Raw genomic sequence first — 22,601 nt, 5'->3', positions numbered from 1 at the left:
TCTGCACATTCAGTCCCTGCAGCCTGCGGAAACCGAACACCTTTCTCCGCCCACCTCCAGCGGCACCGGGAAATTAACACTCACCCAGGTATTGGTCATAATTAAACTGAACAAAAAGACAGCTGCTCCTACCTTTCTTTTTTAATCACCAACATGCAGCCCTAGGGATTACTGGCTTTGGGGCGATTTAGGGAGGATTACTCTTTCATTAGTGTCTGGGGTCAGTTCCAATACAATGTCATTAGAGCCTTTTAAGAGACCCTCCTGGGCCAGCGGCCCATCCCTTTCCATGTCTGAAAGGTTAGATTTTACAAAGCCACGGGCAACCTACTTATCAGGCCCCCCACATGCCTGTGATTTTTCACCAGAAATACCACCCCAAGATGAATTCTGCCCACGTTCTGCAGACATTCTGCTCTGAGTTTCTAGGTGAGAATGGCATTCTAAATCCCCCGTTCAGACTCCAACAACGATAAGAAGGAACAGCAGTGAGATAGGAATAGGGCTGTCCTTCGGTGTTGACAAAGTTGAAAGATCTGTGACATCCCTGTATAGCTACCCACCGTACGTCTACCGACCACACCCCTTCCGCAGCGAAATCAGGGACACACACACGGTGACACGGACTTTTATTCAATCAGCAAACGCTCGAGTGTCTATGGTCCTTCAGGCGGTTTGCCGAGGGCTGGGGATACAAGGCAAAAGTAGGCAAAAAGAGACAGCCCGTGCCTTCGCGGAACTGAGTCTGCAAAGGACAATGGCACGCGTCAGGGAGGTGAGGGAAGGCCTCCCAGAGGATACGAGGCTCACTTTGAAATCTGGTGGGCAAGCAAGATGGGCGAAGAGGAGAAATCCGGGCAGATGGAACCACATGTGCAAGGCCCGCATGGCGTGACGGAAAGAGGCTCATGAAGGCCACAGGCAGGCGGAAAGGGAGGCAGAGGCTAGACCATGCAAGACCCCGCGGTCTTGTGGGTCAAAGTACGCAACACTGCCTCCTCCTAAAAGTAACCACTCTGGTTACATTGAAGAGGGGTGGACAAATTAGGAGCGTTTCCTTACCTCCAACAGTGACGGTGGTAAGTTGGACGCATTACCTCTGCTCTGTTTACAATACCTACCTTCCCACCAATAGCCACAAGGACCTCCAAAGACGTTCACAGAAAGCTGGAGCCCAGGCAGACACACAATTTGGGTGGCTTTTCGCTGTGTGCTTAGTCAGTCTCCGTTTTTCTGCCCATTCATAAGAATCGCTTGGATTTTCCTGCACTTTTAGATCAGCCGCCGAATTTTTATTTTCAGGTGAACTCTGCACTTTCTATAAATTTCTCAATTTCACCTTGTACTTCCTCTTGAAGAATGTTTATGAAAATGTTAAAATAGAAGCAATTTCAAAAAAAAAAAAAAATAGAAGCAATTTCAATTTTGATCCCCAGTGGACTTCACTATTCGACATATTCCCTTCTTTCTTAGTTTAATCCCCTGAATCCCATGAGAATTCAAGTTTCACTTGTTTAGAAAATGAAACGTTTCTCTCTAGAAACTTGTTAGTGATTTTTTTAAAGATATTTTCCATTGATTGATTGTTTTATCTCCCTTGAATCAAGCTCTATGATATTCTAACTAGAAGCTAACATTTCCTCCTTCTTCATGAGTTAGCTTACGGATAAACATGACTCCAGAAAACGGAAGCATGAGTTCTACGCAACCGTTCAGAAGTAAAGTAAAGTTGAAAGTAGATTTTTGGGAGCGGAGGGATGGGCGAAATAAGTGAAGGAGATTAAGAGGTACAAACTTCTAGTTATAAAACAAGTGAGTCACAGAGATAAAGAGTACAACATACAGAATGTAGTCAATAATATCGTATTAACTTTGTACGGTGACAGATGGTAACTGGACTTACCACGTGAGCATTTCCTAATGCATACAGTTGTCAAATCATCCTGTTGCATACATGAAACAAATATGATATCTGTCAACTATACTTCAATTTAAATGAATGAATGAGGGGCATCTGGTGGCTCAGTCTGGTAAGCGTCCGATTTTGGCTGAGGTCATGATCTCACAGTACTTGAGCTTGAACCCCAGGTCAGGCTCTGTGCTGACAGCTCGGAGCCTGGAGCCTGCTTCAGATTCTGTGTCTCCCTCTCTCTCTCTCTGCCCCTCTCCCGCTTGCACTGTCTCTCAAAAATAAACAAACATGAAAAACGTTTTTTTAAATAAATGAAAATAGAGTGCAGAAAAAAAGAAAGACTTTCAATTATTCACTATGTATATGTGTAAGTCTAATGAGAACAGTCTTTTATAATAAAAAACACATATGTGTATATATGAATAACTAAAAGGTTTTTTTAACGTACAACTGAAGTATTTTACCTAAGCTACATGTAACGTTATCTTCTAATACTAAATTCTGAAGCAGAAAAATTTGAAGGCGCCCAGCAAACTACTCTGGCTATGAGGAAGGTAAGAAGAATGAAATCAAATTTCATTTGATTTGATACAACTTGAAAGAAGATGGCAAATAAATGTGAGGGGCTCCTGGGTGGCTCAGTCAGTTGGGCATCTGAGTTCGGCTCAGGTCATGATCTCACAGTCCGTGAGTTCGAGCCCCGTGTCAGGCTCCGTGCTGACAGCTCAGAGCCTGGAGCCTCTTCGGATTCTGTCTCTCTCTCTCTCTCTCTCTCTCTCTCTCTCTCTGCCCCTCTCCCGCTCACACTCTCTCAAAACTAAATAAACATTTTAAAAAAATTTTTTTAAAAAGGAGAATATGTGAGAGATGAGCGAAAAATGTCAAAACCAAAAAGGCTGAGAAGGGAACTAAAATGGTCATTGCCTTTATTAGTAAAAGCTTAAGAATTTTAGGGGCACCTGGGCGGCTCGGTCAGTTAAGCATCAGACTCTGATTTCAGTTCAGGTCACGATCTCACGGTTCGTGGGTTTGAGCCCCACCATCTGGCTCTGTGCTGACATCTCAGAACCTGCTTGGGATTCTCTCTTTCCCTTGTTCTGCCCCTCCCCCAGCTCATGCTTGTTCTGTCTCACTCAAAATAAATAAATAAAAACTTAAAAAATTATAAAAAAAACATAGAAAGGTCATTTGTGGCTATGACAGAACCTCAAAAGGTGATAGGAGGGCATTTTTGTTTCCATTAATGGCAAACCAAATAATCTGGAACGAGTCTGTATGCTGAGGACAAACAGATAATCTGAACAAAACATAATCATCTACTTGAAGTCATCAGAGAGCCAACAAGACAGCAAAGAACTGCAAGGTCAGGACAGGCAGGAAGACAGAGGTTAGGGAAGCGATTCGGGTATTTGCAGTGCTTCTCCCGGGAAGGTTTTGCCGATGGCAAAAGAGGAGGCTAACGATCGGAAGCACTTTGAAGGCCTCCTGAGTCTCGAGGGGCGGGGAGACTAGGGTGCAAAGAGGTCGAACAGCTGATACAGCTCCTTCATCTTTGCATTTGGCCTTGAAGAGCTGTGCCCCAGGAGAGTGAGCCAGGAGTAACCTTGGCTGGTAGTCACCTTGAATTTAACCTGAGTTGCTGGTACCCCCCAACCAGTTGCCAGAACACATGTAAATGGTCTCTGGAAGGTCCCGGGCTGCAAATTATTTCAACTAAGCTCTCTGCAAATGCAGCACTTAGCACATGATAAAAATAGGCAGACAGGGGGAAAAGACAACAAAAGGAAAACCACGAAAACCAGAAAAAGCAAAGGACACTAGAAACAGAACTGCAAAGGCTTCAGATGATGGATTTGACAGACACACGCCGGCCATTATCAGGGAGAAAAAAGACAGTGTAGGCTGTTGGGATTCTCTCTGTTCCTCTCTGACCCTCCCCGTTCATGCGCTCCCTCTCTCTCTCTCTCTCAAAATAAACTTTAAAAAAGGTAAAAGGAAAAAACAACTCTGAAGAAAACCAAGGAAGTGACACTATAATGCCAGGATAGTCATCTTTGAAGGTGGGGTAAAGGAAGTAGTAACTGGCCAGGAGCATAAGGGAATGTTGAGATGCTGGCAATGTCCTATTTTTTTTAATGTTATTTCTGAGAGAGGGAGAGGGAAGAGTGCAAGCAGGGGAAAGGCGGAAAGGCAGAGAGGCAGAGAGGCAGAGAGGCAGAGAGAGAGAGAGAGAGAGAGAGAGAGAGAGAGAATCTGAAGGAAGCTGTGAGCTGTTAGCACAGGGCCCAACATGGGGCTTGAACCCACAAACCATGAGATCGTGACCTGAGCCAAAGTCGGACCCTTAACCGACTGAGCCACCCAGGCGCCCCTACAATATCCTATTTCTTGACCTGGGTGGTGGTTATACCATCACTTTGAAATAACTCGAGCCATACCTTATTGTGTTTTGTATTTTGTTTCTGTGTTTTATTTTTTTGTTGTTAAAATAAACAAGTATTTTAAAACTAATTGAATGGAAAGAATAGTTAAATCCACATTATAATTCACATGTCTCTCTCAACAATTGATAGAAATAGACAAAATCAGTATGGTTAGAACTTGAACAACACTGGAGCACCTGGGAGGCTCAGTCAGTTAAGCATCCGACTTCAGCTCAGGTCACGATCTCACAGCTCACGGGTTCGAGCCCCGCATCAGGCTCCATGCTGATGGCTCAGAACCTGGAGCCTGCTTTGGATTCTGTGTCTCCCTCGCTCTCTGCCCCTCCCCCTCTCATGCTCTGTCTCCGTCTCTCTCAAAAATAAACATTAAAAAAATATATTTTTTAAAGAACTTGAACAACACTGCCAACCAATTGGCCTAATTGATATTTATAGAACACTCCACCCAACTGCTGAATACGCATTCTTTTCAAATACACATGGGGCATCCACCAAGATAGACTATATGCAGGACCTAAAACAAGTCCCAGTACGTGTTAAAGGATGAAAATCATTTAGAATATGTTTGCTGACTACAACAGAATTACAAACCAGTAATAGATATCTGGAAAATCCCCAAACATCGGAAAATTAAACACACATCTAAGTAACCAATGGGTCAAGGGGCACCTGGGTGGCTCAGTCGGTTAAGCATCTGACTCTTACTTTCAGCTCAGGCAACGATCTCACAGTTCGTTCAGTTTGGGCCCCACGTGGGGCTCTGCACTAACAGCACAGAGTCTATTTGGGATTCTCTCCCCCCCCCCCCCCCCCCCTCCCCTGCTCCTCCTCTCTCTCAAAATAACTTAAAAAAAAAAAAAAGATTTTAAGCAATCATTGTGTAAAAGAAGAAATTATAGGGAAGCAGAATATCTTAAACTGGGCGAGGCCATGTTTGGGAGGGGCAGGGAGTGGAGATATGGTGTGAGGTTGGGGTAGGGAAAGACAGGGAGGGGAGGAGGTGGTGAAGCCAGAAGCAGGGGGAGGGGGAAGGGGAGAAAAGGCGGGGTGGTGAGCTGGGATTGTGGAGGCAGTCCAGAGGTGGATGGTAGTAATAATAAAAAGGCAAAAAAGAAAATGTTTTGAACTTTATTAAACTGAAAAACACAACATACCAAAATCTGTGAGATGCAACCAAGGCTGTGCTTCCAAGGAAATTTATGGTATTCAGTTATATTAGAAAAGAAGGAAGATCTAAAAGCAATTATTTAAGCTCCCACCTTAAAAAGCTAGAAAAGTTAAACCCAAAGTATAAAGAAAGAAACAAAGAAAAGAAACCAATTAAATAAAAAATAGACAACAGTGAAAATCAATGAAACCAAACACATCATAAAAGTGCACATACACAAAAAACACAAGTGTAATGATTTATCGGAGTGAACACCTTGTAAGTTACCACTTGATCAAGAAATAGGACAACCAGGGCCCAGAGCCCTCCTCCAGTGTCCCTTCCCCAATCACCAACCTCTTCATACTTCAGGTCATCACTATCCTAACTCCATGCAAATGAAGTGTAAAGTCCTACTCTTCATTATAATCTTACCACCGAAGGATGTATTTTTAGCCTAGATTTGGGTTTTACCTGCTTTAACTTATATAATGTTAACACAGTATAAGAGGTGTTGGCTGGCCATTCATATACTTTTGTCAAATGTCTGCTCAAAACTTGTGGGGCACCTGGGTGGCTCAGTCAGTTAAGTATCGATTTCAGCTCAGGTCATCATCTCACGGTCCATGAGCTCGAGGCCCGTGTCGGGCTCTGTGCTGACACCTCAAAGCCTGGAGCCTGCTTCGGATTCTGTGTCTCCCTCTCTCTCTCTCTCTGCCCCCCCCCCCCCCCCCCCGCTCACGCTCTGTCTCAAAAAAATAAACATTAAAAAAAAAGTTTTTTTTAAATATCTGCTCAAAACTTTTTAACTAGTTTGTCTTTGAAATGATCAATAAAATCATAAATGTTCAGCCCAACTGACCAAGATAAAGCAAGGAGACACAAATTACCAGTATCATCGGCAAAGAGAGAACAACCATAGCTACAAATCCTAGAACACTAAAAGAAGAGCGAAATATCATGAACAACTTGATACAAACTAGTTTAGGCAGTGACTAAACCAGCTAGGTGTGTAGGAATACTCCAACAAAACAAAAACGTTTGACATTTCTTACCTTCAAAACTCTTCAAAACTTAGAGCCATGTTATCCCCAAGTCTTTGGAGAAAGATGACTACATACCAGGTTAGCTCAAAAACAACTTTAAGTGCTTAACAATGCATATGCTGCGTACTACGAACGCAAAATAAGGGCAGGGTCTTATCTTGCAGTCATACAACCTTCATTTGGCTTAGTGACTCCCGGGAAAACAAACATGAATATGAGACAGTATTAGATTTATTAAAGACCATAATGCAATCATTTATTGGAGAAGGAAACAAAAAGCAAGAGAAGAAAAATTAACAACAGTTTTATAATGTTTTGGGGGAAAAAACAGCTTCATCGTCCGCAAAATTCTTTCCCTTTGAGATGCATTAGCAAAAAAAGAAACACTTTTATGAAACAGAATCTCAAGGTAGGAAAAGTAGCAGACAAGAATATATTTTTGGATTTAAAAAACTCAGTTATGCAATCAGCAGCATTCAAAATTAGTTGAGTATCTCTATACAATTGCAAAAATCGATTCATGTTTTAACAAAGTGTTTTAAAAGCTCAAGGTATTACAACAGGCACAATGTTCTGAAGGCATGTAAATTATCCACAGGCTTTGAACATCTTTATCCCCAACTTCACAATCAGAATTTACAAAAGCCACAAAAGATCAGAGCTGGGAGGATTTAACATTTTTCCTTTCCTTGTTCAAAGTGGCAAAGTCAAGCAAACATTGAAAAAGGCAAAACAAACACTCTTCACAGCAGAAGGACCACGAAACTGGAAGTCAACCAGACTTCTCCTTTAGGGTGTCCAACAAATGCCAAGATTCACTTGTGCTTACAAGTAAAGGCTCACTAGCTGCAGCACGGAAGTTCAACAGACAGAGGACAACACTCTGCCCAGATACGTCTTTATTTGGTCTTCAAGGATACCTCACAAGGATGTTGAGGCCAGGCAGCCCCCTCAATCGGGGAATGTTTGTCCGCGAAGGTTTTTTGGTTACCTTGTGGTAAATACACACATCAGCATCAGCTGTTTACGACAACGCTGTGGACTGACTTTTCATTTCAAATAGCCCCATCTGGTCCCAGAGGACTACCTATCACCTGTCTAGTGAACTCGCTCTTGCCTGCTTTCAGCTCATCCCGTCCACAGAAAATGTTTTGTGCACTTCTCAGCCCATCATCAGCCTATCAGCTCCTGCTAGGAAGAATGGAATTGTATTTGGTCGGTGTGCATTAAACAAGGGCCCCGCGGCTCCCGTCTGCCTCACCGGGCTCTGCCCACAAGCTTTAGGGTCAGATCCCTGCCAGCATGAGTTTTCGAGCTTCGTGAGGCCTTTCTGCACAACGAATCCCTGAGCAACCAAGAACAAAGCCCGGTGTAGCAGGGACTCGCAGTGTGGCCTGTGATAGAACTGGAAACAGCCCAGACGGGACTACACAGCCTATCCTGAAGGAACCGGGCTCAAATAAACCGCAAAACACTTTTTACTCAACTAAAAATGCTCCAGATCTCAGAATTTCCTAAAATTCATGAACTGTGACTTAGAAGGTACGTGATTTAAAGGCACACGATTTAATCGCCCAAGTTTTTCAATAAGAATTTCCAAAAAGTCAAACATCCTACATTCTTTTGTTAATATCCTATCAAGAGTTTCAGATATAAATCTGTATTTAACTTCAGATGTAGGTCTGTTAGCTTTTTATAAACTGTTATCTGAGAAAAACTACAGGACATCTTAAAACACCCAAAACATTTTTTAGGTTTTAAAAATCAAGAAAACTATGCCAAAAATCTACAAACATGGGTTTTCTTCATTGGCTGAAAATGAAAATGAGCATTTCATTTGCTGAAAACGAGGTCCAGGACGGGTTGTAAACTTGTAACTAATTTGTAACCCTGCAGCTGACTCTGGTTGGGTGTTGTCGGAGGGAAGAGGTGAGGCAGCCAGCCCCGGTGTGGGCTGCCCCATGGAAAAGGGAACCCACCGCCACGGGAACCCGAGGGCTGAGTTCAGTTTCCTAACTCAGTCCCCCAAGGGACACACGGCCACACCTGTCACGCTCCTGGAGCTCTCAAAAGCAGAAGCAGCCAAACCAGTTATCTCCCATACCCTGTTCCCAGGGTGTGCCTTACTTCTTCATCACCTTTTCTAATGGAAGTATCCAAAGTAATTGATTTAGATGCATCTCATGGTTTGATTTCCTGCTCCCTGAGCGCACCCTGATTGGGGTGGGAGGGAGGGGGCCCTCAGAGGGATACCCCACGAAGTCCCCATACAACGAGGGAGAGAGGCTCTGAGCACTGAGATCAGCAGCCCAGTGGAAATGCCCAGGTGGGGACGGTGTCCCACTTTCCCAGGGAACAGCCAGCCAGGCCCGGGCAGCAGTGGCCAGGGAGGGACACGGCCACACACACGATCTGGCAGCCAGACCTGCCTGTGAGCACTGTCGGTGGGCAGAAGGGAAACCTCCTAGGTGGTGAGACGGGTGGCAGGGGGTCCAACGGCAGGCTCCGAGGGTGGGGGGACGGCTGTCCAGCCTTGGGGAGCAGAGGGAAGAGCACTGGGGGCACTGCTCCCATGCAGCTGGAGGCACCCCCTTGGGGAGCATACTTCCCAGGCGCAAAAAAAGTCACCTCAATGGTTCCCTTCGTTCCAAAAATGCTACGACCTCTGCTTCCCCCAGCAGTGAACAGGCAGGACAGCGGGCAGGGAAGCCAAGACGGCCGCCAGCCTGACGGCCACGGGGTCCGAACTCTAATTCCCCACTCACCCCCCCCCAACGAGGGTGCTTACAACCAGAACTGTTGCCTGGTTACAGATTTCAGCGGATCTGACATGGATTTCTTCCTCCCACAGTGCAGTGGGCAGAAACAAGTAGGGAAAACCAAAGGGGGAGGTGGCAGAAGGGAAATGCAGGAGTCTGGAAGATTCTGAAAGACGGGATCATCCAAAAGCTGCCGACACTGTCCAGACGGAGCTGTGTGCGCGCCAACCGATCGCAGGCCACACGTTAGGGCAAAGCAGGTGTTTTAACGCAAGAACCCGCGCCCTCTACTGGTGAGACCTGGAGGGACCACTGCTCTGAGGCTATTCCTTCTCTTCGGTGCCGGAAACAGGGCCACCAGCCTGCAAAGTCACTGCAAATATTACAGGAGACAATGCATGGCCACGTCTACTGTGCTAGACATAATGCTAGATAAATATTTTCTTAGATAAGTTAGCCGTCAGAGACATTCATCCCGTCCCCTTCAAAGGTCACCTGTTATCTCTGGGACTAAGTAATAATACCTTCCTTTCACAGAGATATCCTGTACCTATCCTGGGCCCCGGGCTAAGCACCTGATACACAGCTCACTGATGTACTACGATGATCCAGCGGGAACTGTTATCTCCTTTGTTTCTAAACAGATAAGCAAAGTGAGGAACGGAGCTCAAGTAACTTGTTCAACCTGACACCAGCATGTGACTGAGTCACAACACACACAGACCCGTTGGCCGTTAAAGCCCACATCCGTCACCACCAAGCTACACAGCCCTGGTGACATCTCAAAGGGTGTCTCGACCTCGTGTCCCACAAAGTCCAGTCCAGACATTGAAAAGGGTCACAGGGATCAGCCTTTTAGTTACTCCAGGCTGGGTGGAGCCCGTAGAGACAGGCTAGCCTCACATCAGCTCCGAAGAGAGGGAACAATGGACACTCCTGACCTCTTCTGGGCCCCTTCCTAGAGCACTTCTGAGATCTGAGCGACCTCCTGGAGCCGCCTCAGACGTGCAAGAGCTCCACAAAAGCCAGAAGGTAGCACATAACTTCCCTTTCTGGCTGAAGGCAGGTTAGGGACCTCGGGATAAAACAGGGTGCCCTCCACAGCCTAGAGAGGACTGGGTAAGACCGGCTCCCTCACTCTGGCCCTATCGGGCCAGCTCATACCTCCCAGCTCGGAGGAAAACGCTAGCAGCTCTGAGGTCTCAGCTTCTCAGCTGCAACAGGAGAAAGAATTTAGCAATTGGCCACAAGCAAGGAGGCCACGAGTGGACATCACAGCCTCTGGTTTGGAGGTCCCGGAGCCAGAACCCGAGTGGACTAGCCAGACCTGGGTAGAGAACAGAAAGGCGACCCCAAAGACACTTCACTTGTGGGCTTGCTTTAGAGGCCCTGCAATGCCAAGAACTCTGGCCATCAAGGCAGGGTATTTATGATGGTCAGGCAGCAAGGAGGAGCTGAAAGGGCACACAAAGGAACAACGGAGATCCCACGGATCCAGAAGGAAGCTTCCCCAAAGGGAGGCTGGGCAGGAGGCAGTGCAGTGACGTAAAGAGAACGGGACCGGAAAAGGCACGGGCTTGGCTGGTGAAAACAGAACAGGCAAAACAGTTAGAGGAGGCACCTCCAGAGCCACACTGGGAAACGCGGGGTCGTGGAGGAGACTGGAGCTGGGGCACCCAGGCTCCAGGCCCAGTTCTGCCACCGGCTGTGGCTTTAGGGAAATCTGCTAACCTCTCTGAGCCTGCTTTCCTGGACTGCCCAGTGACAGAACCATCACCTCCTTGTCACCGGGCTCTCGTGAGGACCAGACGAAGCCCAGGGGACAATGCACCCTGTGTGTAGACGGGGCCAGCAACAGAACCACCCGACGGTCCACGGCGTCCCGCCCCGGTGTCTGCGGCTGGGGCTCGAGTGCAAACACTGGCACTTGTTTAAAGGTCACTGGGCAGGCGTGCCTCCTTCCTGCGGGCCCCACAGTGGGGCTCTGTCTTCCCACCCATTCACCCCTGGCCCCATTCCAGGGCAGAATGGAAAATGGGATCAGTTTAAAAGCGACATTTATAAATAATGGAAAAAAAAACAAAAAATACAGTAGGGAGCAGCAAGAGTTTTCACCTCCTGTCAGCTCTCGTGCAAAAGCAAACCGTGTGTGTTCTGTCGCAGCTCTGTCCCCAGTCTAGTTCTAAGAGGTCATGAGGAAAGATTGGGGGGGTGGGGTAAGGGGGAGAAAGGAAAGGAAACCTCAAGAGAAAAAGAGTGTGCACTGAAATATCATCGTCAGGTGTGGAATCAGAAGACCAAGAAGGCTCACATTCAGATTTGAAAACAACACGTGTCACCAAAAAGTGCTCCTTTTCCAGGTCACTCCATGGCCAGGCCTTCCACGGGTTTGTATACAGAGGTCACCGCAGAGAACCACTGGTTCCCAGACCCCAGACCAGAAGCACGTCCACACTGTGTGAGGCGGCGGCGGTCGGGGAGGATGGTCTCCACGCTGAGGGCAAGTCTACCAAGTCCCCGTTGACCCCCAAACTCTGTCCCTTATTGTCGCACCCCTGCCTTCTCTGATGGCGCTGCCTGTCGTCCCCTGGGGATCACTGGCTCCCCAAGGCTTATCTGCTGCTGCTTAACGAGGTTTTTATTTACGAGACTCCAGGGGAACACCGTCCAAAGAGGAAACAGGTGCATGAGGAATATTCTACTCCCTAAGATCCAGAACCCATCTCTCACACCGTGCTATAGACGTTTGGGTCTGCGAAACCAACACTGCCTCCAAAAGCAGTCCTCCAATGTTCGGCTCACAAGCAACACGCGGCTGCGAGAGAAAAGGCACGTGTCTGCAAGAGGTTTAGAAGGTATTTACAAAACCGTCCACCAGCTTCCGGGCATGGTGCCTTCTTCCAAAGCTTTGCAAAAACGGACCGTGGGTTATGCAAGACACACAGCAAAACACTTCTTCACAGCATCCCTAGGAGGAAAAGCACAGAGATAAATGAGAGGTCATCACCCCAAAGGCCCCGTAAGCGGTAAAGCCCCTCCTTTAGATTTCCAGGGTACCCAGAGTAGCACCCAGCAGAGCAGAAAGCACCTGCACTACGGGGTCAATCTACCTGGCACCAAACCTCAGCTCCAAATTAGTGTTACTGTGGGCAAGTTAGTCTTGCTGAGTTTCAGATTCCTCATCTGTAACAGGGGGTGTCCCTCTCACCCTAAAGACCAGCCGCAGGAACGAATACACCGAACGGAGTAGGTATTTAATAACTGATAGCCATTCATGATAACCAAAGGAGAAGACAGGGGAAAAAGTAGAGATTATCAGAAACCAAGAGTTTAGGACTGTGTGTTTTAATAGCAACCAGAATCACTCTACGCGCTGAAAACATTAGATCAAATAGTCACCAGGGCCTTTCTTCGTGCTAAGCAAGCAGCAGAAACCTGCTAAGGGACAGCTGTCAGGAGCTCCCTAGCATAGGGGGCTCTCTGGAGTGACTGAGGGTGTATTAACCTGCTGTATTAGGCCTGCACCAGGCACTTACTCCTCAGAACTCAGTGTCCAGCGTGGAAGGAAAGAGTGGGTACCCAATTACTGTCCCAGCCCCACCAAACCCGGCTGTGTGCCAGGGCTCCCACCCCAGTCCCTCTGCTCTCCACTGCCCCTACACCAGGGATACTGGGAGTCACGGAGGCAGGCAGGGGTAAGTGCATGCATTTGCATGAGCGGGCGCTGTGTCTTAATACAAAGATAATTTCTAGAGCTGCACTTCTTAAGATATGTTCTGTCCTGTAGTCCTGGGAGATGCTCTGCACAAGAAAGGGTTTTACGACCAAGTAAGATCCCTCATGGCAGCTGACAGCACACACAACATATTCAAGGACCCGGAACGCCCACCTAATTTTGCTTAACCTCTACCCAAACGTATCTGACCACAGAAGCCTTTTCTACCACATAACCACTATTTCTGTGGAACACTGTGGGAGCGCAGGGCCTCTCTCTGTGATTCCTGCCCTACTAGTCAGCACACGAAATTCACTGCTACAAGTAGCTTTCTATCATTCGGTCCATCACTTGTGCCTAAGCTCCAGAAATGCCGATCCAGGTCAAGTCTGCAACCCTTGAAGAACGGCACCACGCAGGCCCAGCTTCATGGGTAAGAGACGTGTAGAGTTGCACCGGGCCGCCTACTTCAAAGGTTCCACGCCTAGGTTAATGCCCTGCTTATCCACTGAGTCCACTAAGGCCAGAGGGGTCCAGCAAGTTGCCTAAGGTCACACTGCTACTTAGGAAACCCTGGTCCTCCGAGAACTGGCCCTGCTTATTTTCCGTCTGTAAACTCTTCTCAGACACTCTCAATGACACCGCGAGAAAACGGGCATGAGTTTAGACGCCTCCCCCTCTTCCTCGGTGATATTAAAGTGACATTCCCCTTGCAAATCTCCGCGAAGCTGCAAGTTACAAAGAGTGATCGTGTGCACAAACACACTCTGTATCACAGGAGAATGTTCACGCCACCGGAACTGGTGGTCCTGGGTCAGCGCCTGTTGTCCCTGAAACATGGGGGAGCGGGGTGGAGAGGACCCTCGGCTTCCTAATCTACAAAACAGGTATATGACATTTACCTGTTTGTCTCAAAGAATTTCAATGAAGGTAATATGTGCTCTCTGAAAGCGCTCTGAACTAAACGCCCTTCGCGAACATACCATCAGCCCCAAGGGACGGAAGTTACGGTCCGAAATACAGTCCGTCTTACCTTGCATATGGAATGAAGGAAAGGCTATACCTGCAACGAAAACAAACACAAATGGAAATTAGACGGAGGGAGTGGAAGATCGCACACTGGGAGGAACGGGCCCTGAGCTGTGACCCTCTCCCTCCCCAGCGTGCAGGCCGCACACACGCACACGCACGCTCACACCCACACGTGAACGCGAGCTGTGCCACACGTTCAGGTGGGGAGGGAGGTAGGGTCATCTGTGGCCAGAGAAGAAGGGCAGAAGACCCACGTGGAAGCAACCCTGTCCCCTCAGCCTCACAAGGTCACTGCTGTAACCAAATGAGCCAGCAGATCCCACATATCCAGGTGGTACAGAGCCCTATTCTGAAACAGTACCAAATAAAACCCTGATCACTTGTCCTCTAATATTTACAAATCCTCGACAGAGTGTAACTGACAGGGATAATTTTCTGCTCTGTTCCTATTAAGCTTGAAAGAAAAGAGAACAGAAAGAAAAAAACCCACGACCAACTGCTCAACGGATAAAAACATAAGCAAGCTATGCTATGATTCTTCGAGAGCCCAGTTGGCTCAGCCCCTTCTGAGAGGAGGACCCTGCAGGGAGGAGGCAACAACCCTAACGGACCAGGCCCGTGTGTCAGGCAGGGAGTGAGTTGGTCGGCCCGCAAAGAGCACAACACCGTCGGTCCTGGCAGGGATATGGCCATCTGCCTGAGCCCATATGAATGCTGAGCCTCTGAAAACTGGATTCGAATTCAGTTTATCAGAAAGGCATGTGCGTGTGGGTACCAGTTTCGGCCCCCAGAAGAAACCACAATAAAACATAAGTCATGAAACCTGACCCTTCTGGCACCTACTCCCAGAACGTGTCATTAAAAATCAGGCCATCGTTCTTCTCATACTCCCCGTACACGGAAGCTCGTTCACTTGTGGACACAGCAAATCCCAAAAAGCATTTGGGAAGTCTATTTATTCAGAAGTCCAAAATCACGAAAGGGAGGGACGGGTGCTCAGCTTGCGGTCTGGCGAGCAGGGGCACAGCCATTCCGCGGCCCTGTCCCCTTTGCCCTAGAGCAAACCCTCTTACTTTCCCAAGTGGATCAGCACACCATAGAAACTGCTGAGGCAGGCATGAATCATCCCCTGACAAACTCCGGAAGTACTACAGAAACGTCTCAGAAGCCATCGATTCCACCACCCTCTCCCTCCGATGTTGGGCCCGTCTGAAAGGGCCCGAACCTGCAGCCCCACCACCGGCCCCCAATAACGGGGTCTCCAGCGCCCGATCACCGTGCGTGGCTCTTGAGCGACAGCACCCCGGCCTTGCCAACCGGCCTCCAGTGCACATGCTGGTCCCACCGCCCCCAGCAGCGTGGCTTTCCGTTTCACCATTCACCTCCTGCTGACAATTCCCTCTTTGTGCTGGATGGATGTAACGCTTCATCGTCCTTGCTCTGACCGGACATAAGTGACTGAGTCACATTTATCACATCTCAAAATCAACCGTGAGCCCCGCACAAAAAGGCCGCACCGGGCAAACGATCGGCCTCCCCTGGCCACCCAAGACCACTAACGTCACCTGTTGGCTCCGGGGCCTGACTTCACTCGCACCACGGAGAATCCTTAAGTTGAAAAGTGTCTGTCTTTCTCTCCTCCTACCCACACCACGTGGAGTTTAATCTCCTTCAGCTGCACTAGTCAGAGATGGAGGTGGGAGGGGGCTACGTAAAACAGCACTTACCACGTCAGGGCCAAGGACTGCAAAATGCAGAAGATGAGAGCGAGCCCCTTGTTATGCCACTGAAAGAAAACAACGGTTACCGCACAGTGCGTGACGAGGGGCATAAACCAGAAAGGGCCAGGGAAATTAAAATGCACACTCACCCAGAAGGCAGAACACAGGGTGAGTGTAAAACACAGCTAGAGGAGAGGGAAAACACGAATTAATACAGCAACAACACGGAGAAAAATACTGTTAAGACTTCACCGTTGGCAAACGTTAACGATGCTTCTCCCGCTGCAGTGACCCGATTCCGTGATGATCATGGCAACCGAAGGCACCCTTCATTGCAAAGCACTGGACCCACGTGGAGGCTTGTGAGTTACCCACATTTGGCAGAAGAGTTAAAATCCCCAGGAAACGAAACCGGCCAGTAAGAACTGATGTAGATTAAAAAGAACTGAATTGGGGCACCTGGGTGGCTCAGTCGGTTGAGCGTCCGACTTCGGCTCAGGTCGTGATCTCGCGGTCTGTGAGTCAGGCCCCTCATCAGGCTCTGTGCTGACAGCTCAGAGCCTGGAGCCTGGTTCGGATTCTGGGTCTCCCTCTCTCTCTGCCCCTGCCCTGCTGTGCTGTCGCTCTCTCTCTCAAAAATAAATAAACATTAAAAAAAAATTTAAGGGGAGTCTGGGTGGCTCAGTCGGTTAAGCGTCCGACTTCGGCTCAGGTTGTGATCTCGTGGTCCGTGAGTTCGAGCTCAGAGCCTGGAGCCTGTTTCAGGTTCTGTGTCTCCCTCTCTCTGACCCTCCCCCGTTCATGCTCTGTCTCAAAAATAAACATTAAAAAAATTTTTTTTTTTTTTTTAAAAAGAAAGAAAGCAAGCAACAAGCAGACCCGTGTCAGAAAAACGGATGAATGGGGCCGCTGGGCAGCTCAGGCAGTTAAACGTCTGACTCTTGATTTCCTAATTACCGCTCAGGTCACAATCTCATCATTCGCGAGATCGAAACCTACATGGGTCTCTGTGCTGACAACCCAGGGCCTGCTTGGGATTCTCTCTCTGCCCTTGCCCCCGCCCCCACACTCCCTCTCTCTTTCCAGGTTCTTCCCGCTAAGCTCTGCCTGTGCGTGGCTTCCCCCGTCCCCAGGAGGGTGTCCCAGCTCTCTTACTACCACATCAGTATGGCCAATTTCACAATCCCTCTGGGGTGCAGAGCCGGCAGGACCCTAACACCAACTGCAACAGCAAGGGGGTAATTATCAGACACCGAATTCTCCCTGTGTGACGGTGGCTACCAGCATCAGGCAGTAAGTCAAGACGAAAGGAAAACGAAAAGCGGTCTTTAGGTTTAAGACAAGAAAAATCCCATACGGCGGAAATAAAAACGGCCATTTGACAAACGCAGCTAAAAGGCAGACCTTACCAGCACCATGACAGTTGCAATCAGGCGCGTCGGCTCGAACATTCGCTTCAGCTGTTTCATGGGCCCCATGAGGAAGACGGTGCTAAGAGGGAAACGTACACAGGCCTTCAGCCCAGAACGGAACCCCAAGCTGCCCCCCATCCCCTCCCCCAAGGTGACTGGCGGTAATCACAGCAGTCAGAGCAGCCGACGTGTGGGGGCACCTGGGGGGCTCGGTCAGCTAAGCGTCCGACTTCAGCTCGGGTCATGATCTCGCGGTCCGTGAGTTCGAACCCCGGGTCGGGCTCTGTGCTGACACCTCTCTCCGCCCCTCCCTCACCTGCACTCTGTCTCTCACATGCCATCATGTGAAAAGTTCTCACTACATGCCAAGTGCTGTGCTTAAGGGCCTCGGGTGCATCACTGTCACGGAATCCTTCACCAACTGTGGGGCTGACGACAGGAAAACATTGTACTTACTTGGCAGATGACAAAACTGAACGGCGGAAGGATCTGTTACCTATCCAGGTTCCCCCCCACCCCAACCCCAGCGCATCAGGCAGTAAGTGCATGGAGGTCTGTTGCAGCCACCAGGTCAGAGGACCCCTCTAAGGGGTGCTGCCTTGCCTCCTTACCGTCCTACCCATGGAAACAAATGAACAAACCAAACACTCGGGTACTTTTAAAAAGAAAAACCACAGGGACGCCTCGGTGGCTCAGTCCGTTGAGCGGCCGACTCTTAATATGGGCTCAGGTCATGATCTCAGGGTTGGGAGATCGAGCCCTGGGTCGGGCTCTGCACTCAACATGGAGCCTGCTTCAGATATTATTTCTCTCTCCCTCTGCCCCTCTCCCCTGCTTGCTCTCTCTAAAAGAAAAAAGAAAAACAAAAAACAAAAAAAAAAAAAAACCGAAAGCCACATCTGACAGGTGGAGGTTGTTTAGGTTAAAAAGTAGCACCTTTCATTTTCTTTCATAATCTGCAGAGAATAATTCTACAGGTGGTATCATCTATTATTTGTTCAATGTTTGCTAGATGCCAGATAGGACATCCCCGACCTCATTCCATCCCTCAGCAACTATGTGAATTAGGTGTTACAACACTTATTTTCAGAGATGAGAAAACGAAGCTTAGAAAGGCTAACTTACTTATCCACAATCTCACAGTTAGGAACTTCAAGAGCTGGCATTCAAACCCCCATCTATTGGATCCAAAGCTCCAAAAGAAATCCCTAGTGTGCTTTCAGGAGGAGTGGAACTTGAGAGATGGCCTGTGAGAGGAACCACACGCAGACCCTCATGCCTAACCCCTGAGGGTCATATCTGTCATGTGTCTGGGTTCCTGGCAGAAATGCCCCACGTGGCGTCACCCTGGGGAGTAACTGGTATTAACCAGTGTTTAACAAGCCAACCGGCAGATGACATTAGCTACTGGGTGATGGGAAAACAACAAATTTAAAACATAGGTCTATGTCTCTGTAAACTGCCAGTAACTTTCAACCTGAATTCATAGCTGTGCTTTTTTTTTTTTAATGTTTTATTTATTTTTGAGAGAGAGGGAAAGCGGGAGGGACGGAGAGGGAGACACAGAATCCGAAGACAGGCTCCAGGCTCTGAGCTAGCTGTCAGCACAGAGCCCGACGCGGGGCTCAAACCCACGAACCGCGAGATCATGACCTGAGCCAAAGTCGGATGCTCGACCGACTGGGCCACCCAGGCGCCCCACATAGTTTCACTCTTAAGTCAGGTATTTTAGCCAACACTGAACAAGGAGAGCCAAGGCTGGCATTCAAAATTAAGTGCAGCATACCTACGAAAATATAACACATTATAGGCAAAGCCATAAACTCCTAGCCACACCCCGGAAATAATCATCGGCTCCCTTTGCTACTTCCATAGGCAGTGAAGAGCTGACCCCATTAGGGTTTGCTAAATAGTTCTGGACTAACAACACACTCCTTCCTGTATTTATGGTCAATCTGTAGACTACATTACAGCCGCCGCTGTCTGCCCAGAGCAAAACCCTCCAAAAGTTAGTATGTGAGAGAGCTTTAGAGACGAGATTAGACACCTCGGCGAGCCAGGGTTTTACTCTCTTAGGCCTTCATAAAGTAAGCTCTTAGAAGGTAAACAGAGTCAAAGACTCACTCATTTGGTTAACATTTCTGGCTAAAACCAAAACTAGGTCTGGGAACAATTAGGGACGGACAGTTAAGACAGAGGCAGCCCCTGTCAAGTGGCTTAGAGACTTTTAACAAGCCAGTGTAATAAAATGCTATCCGTGCTGTCGTGTCAATATACCTGGGGTACACAGAACCCCATATGAAAGAAGAGGTCATTGATTCCGGGTGGGGTGGGGAGAGGTCACAAGGAGAAAGAAGTTTCGAAGGAGGGGAGACTTTTGAGCAAAGTCTTGACAAGCGAGCAAAAGGATGGGGGTGGGGCACAGAGAGGGAGAGACAGACAGGGCAGCACTCCAGGCAGAGAAATTAGCCCCAGAATGGGCACAAAGAAGTCTGGGGAAATTACAAGAAGGTCAGCCTGGCTGGGGAGTGGAAGTAGGTGAAGACACATCTCGAAGGGCCCCTCCTGCATGCACACACCTGTGCCGGAAATGAGGCACCACTACAGACAGTTAGGCAGGGAGGTCACTGAATGGCTCTACAGCTCTGTGGAAAATGGCCTGGGGAGGGACAATAAAGGAGGCAGAGAAGCCAGCAGAGGAATCCTGTAGGAGTTCAGACGGGAAGTGATGCGGGCCAGAGCTAAGAGCAGCACAGGGGTCACCATGTCCAAGAAGCCTTCCCTGGCTCCCTGGGTCAGATGATGGCAGCTGCCCCTCCCTGAGCACCCCCTTTCTCCATGCCCTATTATGTTACCAGCTCATGTCCGCCTGGCTGGCCAGTGAGCTCCACTGCGGGAGGACCCAATCCACACTTGTCTTTGAGAGCTCAGAGCCCAGCCCAGGGTGTGATCAGGGCTTACTCACTGAGCATGTGAGTCGATCAGTCAGGGACAATAGCCACGGAGACCAAGAAGAAGCCAATAAGAGGTCGGCACCAAGCCACGGTGAGTAATAACGGGGGCCGCGGCTTGGACACCTGAGACTCTGAGACCATTCACTGAGACGCAGGGGAAGGAGGAGGGAGAGGAAAGGTCACGGAGTTCAGGCTCCAGGAGGACCATATAGTCAGGCCCGCACTCCCAGCTCAGAGCAGGACTGTTGCTGTCAGCCCGAAGGTGTGGCTGAAGCGTGAACTGCACTTGACCTGGGGTATCTGGGCACCTGCAGCGTGCAGAATGGGCTGCCCTGACCTCAGGCACCAAGAGCCAGGTGCGAGATGGTGTTCAGCGGGCAGAATAGTAATACAGCCCATCTGCAGCCTCGGGCCCGCTGGGCCCTTGTAAAATCACCACTCAAGTCTCTGGCCGCAGCAGGCCAGGGTGCCGAGAGGGCTGTGCGGTCAACCCCGAAGAAACCATTCAATGGCTCCGTGCGCGGTTCCCTCAGACACAAAATCACAACAGTAACTATATCCCAGGGGACTTCAAAAATAAACTAACACACTGGGTGCTGTACAGAAACCAATTTGACGATAAATTATATTTAAAATACAAAAACAACAACAAAAAAACCAAAAATAAACTAAGATACCAAAGTATTCTATGGGCGTGATGTATATATATTTTTTTTGGACGTGATGTATTTTAACGACCTCTTTTCCCACCAAATACTTAGAACTACGAAAGCATCCTCCTTCTCCTCCCTCGAGCACAATCCACACCCATTTTCCCATCCCGTGACCGGCTACGCTTAGATTAGGAAAAAGAAACAAAAAAACTGTTACCTTCCAATCGATGCGATGTTACCAAAGGTGTAAAACACCGCGAAGAGGTACAGTCCCTTTCTGGGGACCCAGAGCAGAAGAGTTCCCTAGAAGATAAAGCACAGGGTGTTTGCACACAAGGACCCCCTCCTGCCACAGCCACACAAGCAAGAGCCCACGGAGAAACACGCGCTCCTCCCCGCCTTCCTCAGCACCTCCCAACCTCTGTCTCTTATCCACGCATCTCATGAAGCGCCAGAGAGAAAAGGCAGGGCACAGAAAGGGAAGACGACAGAGGGAAGGAGGGCCGGGGTGGAGAAAAACCAAGCGAGGAGAGGGACATCTCACCAGCAGTGAGCAGACAATTCCTGCAGCAAAACACGCAATGAAGCCTTTTATTCTGGTGCCCCAGCTTAACGAAGATGCCTCGACGACCTGAAATTTTCAAAAAAACTGATTACATACACATATATGCATATTATAGCACCAAAACCAAGGTGCATGTAATTATTTTTTTTGATGAGAGAGAGAGTGCAGGGGAGGGATACAGAGAGCATCCCAAGAAGGCTCTGCTCTACCGGCACAGAGCCCGATGTGGGGCTCGAACCCACAAACTGCGAGATCATGACCTGAGCAGAAAACAAGAGTCAGATGCTTAACCAGCTGAGCCCCCCCAGGCGCCCAGGAAGCACATAATTAGAGGTAGTGCGTGAGTCTGTACTGCGGAAGGCAGGAACAAAGAATCCGACTCACTCAGAGCTCCAAGAGCCCTCGGGAGTCATGGACTCCAGCTCGTTATCCATCCATGAATCTCCTCTCCAGCAGCACATGAGAAGTCACCGAGCCTCCCTCCGGATGAACATCTGCAGAGGTGGGAACTCTCCGCCTGCGGCACAAACCATTTCCCGCCCAGTGATGCAAGGCGGCAGACCCTAGAGCCGCCCAGGCAGGACGAGGTCAACTGGAAAGGCATGGACTCCACCAGGCAGGGGCCCAGGAAACGGGGACAAGACAGGGACAGGCGCTCAGGCAGTTGGGTCCGCTGGGCATCGTCTCCTGCATCAACCAGCCAAGCTTCGGCAGGAGCTGCTCCCAGCGGCACCTGAGACCTCGAAGGACTGAGGCTCTCGTCCGTGTCGGGCTCCCGGCTGAATGTATTCACTCCTGGCACGCACAGGTGTGTGCCGCAGGGTGCTGGCATCGGCCAAGTCACCCAAGGGTGAGACAAATCCCAGTTAATTCACGACTGCCCTACTCTTCTGACTCTCTGCTACCATGATCACGTTCAAAGGATGCCAAAAACAACTCTGCTAAAACAGGGGAGCCTGCAGGTGGCTCCCCAGGGATCGCCCCCCACCCCATGTCAAAGGGGACAGCCAAGCAGTCACGCCAGAGGCCTTCTGAGTCTGTCCACCCCATGAAAGTGGCCACCGCTGCTCCAAGCTGGGGACAGGCAGCTGCCACTCAGACCAAAGGTCCTGCCTCCTGCCCAACCACCCCAGCGTATTCACACAAGGTTCACCTCTCGTGGCCATCAGAGTCTCCATCCAGCAACGGGTGGGGGGGGGGGGGGGGCGCCCCCCCGCCCCCTTTGGGCCCGCCCCCCCCCC

The 22,601-nt window shown here is 49.2% G+C and overlaps 1 protein-coding gene across 2 annotated transcripts in view; it reads right to left on the bottom strand.

Annotated features, from left to right (window-relative positions):
- Window positions 1-6,774: 6,774 nt before the first annotated feature.
- Window positions 6,775-22,601, bottom strand: part of SFT2D2 (SFT2 domain containing 2) — a 17,854-nt gene continuing 2,027 nt past the window's right edge. The window contains exons 2-8 of one of the 2 annotated variants that reach the window (XM_049633869.1): window positions 21,340-21,426; window positions 21,013-21,098; window positions 17,186-17,267; window positions 15,926-15,961; window positions 15,783-15,841; window positions 14,057-14,086; window positions 6,775-12,276 (exon numbers count right to left, since the gene is read on the bottom strand). In XM_049633869.1, the coding sequence (XP_049489826.1) occupies window positions 12,237-12,276; window positions 14,057-14,086; window positions 15,783-15,841; window positions 15,926-15,961; window positions 17,186-17,267; window positions 21,013-21,098; window positions 21,340-21,426 (420 nt within the window). In that variant the 3' untranslated portion in view covers window positions 6,775-12,236. The remainder of the gene's footprint in view (window positions 12,277-14,056; window positions 14,087-15,782; window positions 15,842-15,925; window positions 15,962-17,185; window positions 17,268-21,012; window positions 21,099-21,339; window positions 21,427-22,601) is intronic. The other variant, XM_049633870.1, reaches the window with a different exon arrangement.

This window comes from Panthera uncia, chromosome F1, assembly GCF_023721935.1.
Source record: "Panthera uncia isolate 11264 chromosome F1, Puncia_PCG_1.0, whole genome shotgun sequence".
Lineage (NCBI taxonomy): Eukaryota > Metazoa > Chordata > Mammalia > Carnivora > Felidae > Panthera > Panthera uncia.
This window is presented reverse-complemented; position numbering and strand designations above follow the sequence as displayed.